Source organism: Brachyhypopomus gauderio, chromosome 14 (genome assembly GCF_052324685.1).
Source record: "Brachyhypopomus gauderio isolate BG-103 chromosome 14, BGAUD_0.2, whole genome shotgun sequence".
Lineage (NCBI taxonomy): Eukaryota > Metazoa > Chordata > Actinopteri > Gymnotiformes > Hypopomidae > Brachyhypopomus > Brachyhypopomus gauderio.
In genome coordinates, this window is record NC_135224.1 from 2,862,833 (window position 1) to 2,870,376 (window position 7,544).

The 7,544-nt window shown below is 40.4% G+C and overlaps 1 protein-coding gene across 1 annotated transcript in view; it reads left to right on the forward strand.

Annotated features, from left to right (window-relative positions):
* Positions 1-6,763, forward strand: part of wnt3a (wingless-type MMTV integration site family, member 3A) — a 30,595-nt gene extending 23,832 nt beyond the window's left edge. Inside the window, exons 3-4 of the mRNA XM_076972659.1 lie at positions 592-857; positions 3,479-6,763. Coding sequence (XP_076828774.1) covers positions 592-857; positions 3,479-3,958 — 746 coding nt within the window. The 3' untranslated portion in view covers positions 3,959-6,763. The remainder of the gene's footprint in view (positions 1-591; positions 858-3,478) is intronic.
* Positions 6,764-7,544: the final 781 nt, after the last annotated feature.

Below are 7,544 nucleotides of genomic sequence, written 5' to 3' on the forward strand. Positions count from 1 at the left end.
TTATCACAGCGATCTGCTCCCACTGTGGACAGCGTAGAGAGCACAAACCCCAGCATGGCATCAGGAAGGCTGTCACTGTCTCGGCTGTTAAACACCGCCAGCACGCCCGCTCAACGATCCCTGACTGATCACTTATTTTGTTTGTTTGTTTTCTCTTGACTTTAACCAGAAATGAGGCTTTTCTACTTTAAAACAATGGCATGTTGACTGATGAGTAGACACAGATCAACAGACTGTCCTACTTGCAAACAATGAGAAGCTGTTTAATGAAGCCTGTGTAATTATAGGCCTGTCGCCTGAGTGTTTAGCTGTCATTTACCAGGATGTGCTGACTCACCTCCCTGTCATGAGGAACTCCGCCCACACCGCCTGCATTTAGCTACCGTTACCCCTCAAAGTGCCATGTTTCCAGCTGCAAACCTGAAGCAAAGTGTTTTATATCTTAAAGACATTTGTAGTTTCTTGCTTGTTGCATGTACCTTTACACATTAAGAACTTGATTAAGGACCACAGCCAATCTTAAAACAAAAAGTACGTAATCGTTGTGGTCAGCACTACGTGCCCAACCTGCCCTGTCTCTTCCGTCCTCAGCCACGAGGGAGTCTGCGTTCGTCCACGCGATCGCATCCGCAGGCGTGGCGTTCGCAGTCACGCGCTCATGTGCTGAAGGCTCGGCCACCATCTGCGGCTGCGACGCGCGGAGGAAGGGCCCGTCCGGCGGAGGCTGGAAGTGGGGCGGCTGCAGCGAGGACGTGGAGTTCGGCAACATGGTCTCACGAGAGTTCGCCGACGCCCGCGAGAACAGACCTGATGCACGCTCCGCCATGAACCGCCATAACAACGAGGCTGGGAGAATAGTGAGCGTTTATTACTGACTATCTCACATAACTAGTGTTTATTACTGACTATCCCACTTTATTAGTGTTTATTACTGACTATCTCACATTACTAGTGTTTATTACTGACTATGCCACTTTATTAGTGTTTATTACTGACTATCACACATTACTAGTGAGTGTTTATTACTGACTATCCCACATTACTAGTGTTTATTACTGACTATCCCACTTTACTAGTGTTTATTACTGACTATCCCACATTACTAGTGAGTGTTTATTACTGACTATCCAACATTACTAGTGTTTATTACTGACTATCCTACTTTACTAGTGTTTATTACTGACTATCCCACATTACTAGTGAGTGTTTATTACTGACTATCTCACATTACTAGTGTTTATTACTGACTATCCCACATTACTAGTGTTTATTACTGACTATCCCACATTACTAGTGAGTGTTTATTACTGACTATCCCACTTTACTAGTGTTTATTACTGACTATCCCACATTACTAGTGAGTGTTTATTACTGACTATCCCACATTACTAGTGTTTATTACTGACTATCCCACATTACTAGTGTTTATTACTGACTATCTCACATTATTAGTGTTTATTACTGACTATCCCACATTACTAGTGAGTGTTTATTACTGACTATCCCACTTTACTAGTGTTTATTACTGACTATCCCACATTACTAGTGAGTGTTTATTACTAACTATCCCACATTACTAGTGAGTGTTTATTACTGACTATCCCACATTACTAGTGTTTATTACTGACTATCCCACATTACTAGTGTTTAGTACTGACTATCCCACATTACTAGTGAGTGTTTATTACTGACTATCCCACATTACTAGTGTTTATTACTGACTATCCCACATTACTAGTGTTTATTACTGACTATCTCACATTACTAGTGTTTAGTACTGACTATCCCACATTACTAGTGAGTGTTTATTACTGACTATCCCACTTTACTAGTGTTTATTACTGACTATCCCACATTACTAGTGAGTGTTTATTACTGACTATCCCACATTACTAGTAAGTGTTTATTACTGACTATCCCACTTTACTAGTGAGTGTTTATTACTGACTATCCCACATTACTAGTGTTTATTACTGACTATCCCACATTACTAGTGTTTATTACTGACTATCCCACATTACTAGTGAGTGTTTATTACTGACTATCTCACATTACTAGTGTTTAGTACTGACTATCCCACATTACTAGTGAGTGTTTATTACTGACTATCCCACTTTACTAGTGTTTATTACTGACTATCCCACATTACTAGTGAGTGTTTATTACTGACTATCCCACATTACTAGTAAGTGTTTATTACTGACTATCCCACTTTACTAGTGAGTGTTTATTACTGACTATCCCACATTACTAGTGTTTATTACTGAATATCCCACTTTATTAGTGTTTATTACTGACTATCCCACATTACTAGTGAGTGTTTATTACTGACTATCCCACATTACTAGTGTTTATTACTGACTATCCCACTTTACTAGTGTTTATTACTGACTATCTCACATTACTAGTGTTTATTACTGACTATCCCACATTACTAGTGAATGTTTATTACTGACTATACCACTTTACTAGTGTTTATTACTGATTATCCCACTTTACTATTGAGTGTTTATTATTGACAATACTACTTTACTAGTGAGTGTTTATTACTGACTATACCACTTTACTAGTGTTTATTACTGATTATCCCACTTTACTAGTGAGTGTTTATTACAGACTATCCCACATTACTAGTGAGTGTTTATTAGTGACTATACCACTTTACTAGTGAGTGTTTATTACTGACTATCCCATTTTAATAGTGTTTATTACTGACTATACCATTTTACTAGTGAGTGTTTATTACTGACTATCCCATTTTAATAGTGTTTATTACTGATTATCCCACTTTACTAGTGAGTGTTTATTACTGACTATCCCACATTACTAGTGAGTGTTTATTACTGACTATACCACTTTACTAGTGAGTATTTATTACTGACTATCCCATTTTAATAGTGTTTATTACTGACTATACCACTTTACTAGTGAGTGTTTATTACTATCCCACTTTATTAGTGAGTATTTATTAATGACTATACCACTTTATTGGTGTTTATTACTGACTATACCACTTTACTAATGGCTACAGACTTTTAATGTTTAGCACTACAGACTACATTTTATTCTGAATATAATTTTGCCATTTTACTGTTTACTGCTAACTATGCTTTACTACCGATCTCCATCTTGCTGATTATAGTTTACAACTAGCTACAATTTACTACTGACTACAATTTTATGGCACTCAATTTACTACTGATTGGTGTTTTATGAGTTATTACTGCCAACCATTAAACTGATGACCGTACATTAGTATTCATTTAGGTTACAACTGGAATACAAATGATAATTACGGTGAATACAGTTCTGACCACTGATTACTAGTATTGACTACTGCTTACTGCTGATTACTGTTTTAGTTGTGACAGTTTAGTACTGAACATTTGTTTACTAGTCCATGTTGTAGTGAACGTAAGTGTAAAGCTGTGTAAAGTGTAAAGTGTAAAGCTAACCCTGCTTTACTTGTCTGTTCCAGTCTATCACGGATCACATGTACCTGAAGTGTAAGTGTCATGGGCTCTCGGGCAGCTGTGAGGTGAAGACATGCTGGTGGTCTCAACCGGACTTCCGTGTGATCGGCGATTACATAAAGGACAAGTACGACAGCGCCTCTGAGATGGTGGTGGAGAAACACAGGGAGTCCCGCGGCTGGGTGGAGACCCTCCGCCCCAAATACGCCTTCTTCAAGCCACCCACTGAGACGGACCTGGTGTACTACGAGGGCTCGCCCAACTTCTGCGAGCCCAACCCAGAGACGGGCTCGTTCGGCACACGTGACCGCGTGTGCAACCTGACGTCGCACGGCATCGAGGGGTGTGACCTGCTGTGCTGCGGCCGCGGACACAACACCCGCACGGAGGAGCGCAGGGAGAAGTGTCACTGTATCTTCCACTGGTGCTGCTATGTTAGCTGTCAGGAGTGCATGCGTATCTACGACGTTCACACCTGCAAGTAGCGCCACCCACACCCCACCCACCCCGAGACAAAAAAATCTAAAATCGCCAAGAGAAGAGGCTACCGACCGGCCAAACCCCACCCCCACCCCCCCAAAAGCCTTCTGCTAAACCGCACGGGACATTCAAACAGGGCATGTAGAGGCCTTTACGCACGCAGTAACCCGATGGCACTACGAAAGGGGGATGACGCCTTTGACATACTACTGAACAGGCAGCCTTTTTCAGAGACACAGCATTTACTGATAAAGGAAGCCGTTCCTGAAGGGGCTCGGTGTCCGTCTGACCACCGTAAGGTCGACGCTCTGACCGAAGCCACTTGCTCTGCTCTCGAGGGGACTCTACTCTTTAGGGCCAAGCTTCTGAGATCTCCACAGTTGTGTTGGGAGAGAAAGGATCAGGGAGGCTAAGAGGAAGTGAGTTTTTGAGGTGTCACCTGGCACTCTGAGGTGTTTCTCCTCCGCTGCAAAGACTCTGCCACTGACTCTTTAGCCTGCAGAATGATCCTGGGGTGCCTGGTACACCTTCTGCTAGAGTTAGCAATAGCTTCTTTTTTAACACCATTTTAAAAAGCTATTAGTGCTATATTTAATTATTTGTGACTTCAGTGACTATTTTTGGATACTGAGAAAAAAAAGTACATTTTATGCTGTGTGTGTGTGTGTGTGTGTGTGTGTGTGTGTGTGTGTGTGTGTGTGTGTGTGTGTGTGTGTGTGTGTGTGTGTGTGTGTGAGGGGAGAGAGAGTAAAAGAGAGAGAGACCAAACACGTGGACCCTGGAAATAGGTTGAGAACACTGTTAACAAGTTACTAATTAGGTTCTGAATGCACTTGTGCCTGAATGGATTTACATATTTGTTAGTTTCTTTGAATCCGCCTGTTTGCTTTATGAATCACAACTGGCCTTTACTGTAAAAAAAAAAAAAATACTGTTACTGTCTCCTGGGTCCTATAGGTTCTCTACTGGTCTGTGCCCTACTGGTCTGTCCTCCACTGGTTTGTTATTCAATGCTTTGTCCTCCACTGGTCTGTGCTCCACTGGTCTGTGCCCTTTGAATTTTTTACTGAACTGTTTCCCTGTAAGAAACTGATTCTACATCTCCCACTACAAGAAATGCTTTGTAGCTGGTTGGCTCTGGTTTTGTTTAAGACAAGTGACTAATTCAGTTTGAGATCAGTCACACACTCTTCACTGAACCGGGAGAATCTGCAGTTCTGATGGAGATCAGCGTGTTCGCTTGTGTGTAACAGTATTAGTGCTACTTCTCAGGGCTGCTTTCCAGAACATTCTAGATGAACTAAACTCCAAACTACTTGTTTGACTAAAACTTTTCATGAGGAAGAATGAGCAATATCCTTGCCAGTTCAGTTCATCTTACTGAAACACAAGCATCTGTTTATGTTAATTTTTTAGTGCATGCTGTGAAAAAATAAAATAAAACCAATTGTGAACACAACGTACGTGACAGTCAGTAGAATTAGCTTAGCATGTTAGCATCCGTGAGAGGCTTAGCATGTTAGCGTCCGTGAGAGGCCTGAGTTAGCATGTTAGCGCATGTGAGAGGCCTGAGTTAGCAAGTTAGCGTCTGTGAGAGGCCTAAGTTAGCATGTTAGTGCCTGTGAGAGGCCTGAGTTAGCATGTTAGCGTCTGTGAGAGGCCTGTCTTCCTGCAGCGTTTAATCTATTTCATTTAATAATGACTTATCCTCATCTGTTTGCTGCTAACTGACTACAGGTGTTTTTGTATATATTCAAACTTCATGTTTTTTTGTGAATTATGTAGGCTTAGTCCTGTGTGTGTGTGTGTGTGTGTGTGTGTGTGTGTGTGTGTGTGTGTGTGTGTGTGTGTGCACGCGTGTGTGTGCACGCGTGTGTGTTTTGTGTGTGTGTGTGTGCGTGCGTGCGTGTGTGTGTGAGAGAAATCTCTTCTTTCTGTGAAAGACTCTATGTAGACATAGTTAAGAACTAAAATGTGAAGTTTTCTTTTACTAATTCAGTTTTCATATAGGGGTTGTGTTTGTCAACCAAATGGACAAATGGTAATAAATTTATTGCAATATTATAAATGTTACCACAATAAAGCTATGAGTATGGTCACTTAGTATTCAATAACAACAGTGACAAGGAAAATACAGTCTGCTGATTTAGAAATACTGTGGACTTACAGTGACAACCACACTTTACATGTGCTGCAATGTTGAGTTGACCTACTCTACACTACATACTTGTTCAGCATATAATATGAAAATATGTGATTATACTGAAATTTCAATTAGGCTATGACTCTTCTGATGCTCCACACATTGTTGCCTCATAGTTCATTAATCTTATGAAGATCGTGTCAAACCAGTGGTCCAGAATGTCTGCTGAGCTTTGCTTGGGTGAAGGACCCATCTTCATCTCACACCTCCACCCTCCGCTCGCTTCAGGAACATGATCACACACATCTGCATTCCATCAAAATTTCACACTTTAAATTGTGTTCTAAACATCATGGTCTGAAATTCCAAAGTACAAACTAGTCCTGTGTTTATGGCTTTCTAGGGTCAGATCATTTTTTATAACTATTTATTTGATGTAAATGTTTATATTAGTAAGTAAGAGTATATGTGTTGTGTGGGTTCTGATGTCATGCTGTGTGACTGGTCCCAGTGAATCAGGCACTGCCTGCTGCTGGTCTCCTTCCTGTTGTTATTTTTTTATTTTGTTGTTTATTTCTGTCACTGACCACAAATGATGTGCTTTCTGCTCTAGGTTGCTAGCTATTAACTCCATAACCAAATAAATGTCAAATAAACAAACTCAAAATCTGCTCCAACACTTTTTCTTATCACAGTGCAGCTGACTGAATAAGAAAAAATCATGATAGTGTGTGTGTGCGTGTGCATATGTGTGCGTGTGTGTGCGTGTGTGTGTGTTTGATGTGTGTGTGCGTGTGCGTGTGTGTGGTCTACTGCTCTACATGGATCAACCATCCAGCAGAGGTTTGCTCCAACCCTATTAGAAGGAACCAACCAATCAGGACCTTCAGAGCATTTGAATATCACAATGTGCATTAAGCTCGGTTTGGAATTCAGTGTTTGTTTGTGTTCAGAGGACAAGAGGACACAGCGTTCATGTCCCAATCTACGACAGTGTGCCATAACTGTAGAGTTCACTGCAGAGTTGGTCCTCTGCTGATTTATTTTCAACCCTAACCTAAGACTAATCATAGTTAATGACAGCGTGCAAATCTGGGTGTGCTGTCTGGGGTTATCCTGCCACCCTGTTTAGTTTACCTTCAACTCTTAACACAATTTAGTCATACACTTTGTGAACTTGTGTGGGTCTTTATAAATGAACATGTAACTCTTAAACGTTTCTGTGAAGAGATCTCTTCACAAAATCTGTTAAATGTCTGGTAAAATCTCCTGCTCAGACATGTTAACCAAATGCTCCATGTTTTAAGCTGTTATTAAAGTAGATTAAAGTCTAATATTTACATATAGACTTTAATATTAAAGTATATTACTTATAATATTAAGTAATATTATATATTAAATATTAATATATTAGACTATATTAAGTCTAATATTTACAGACAAATCTG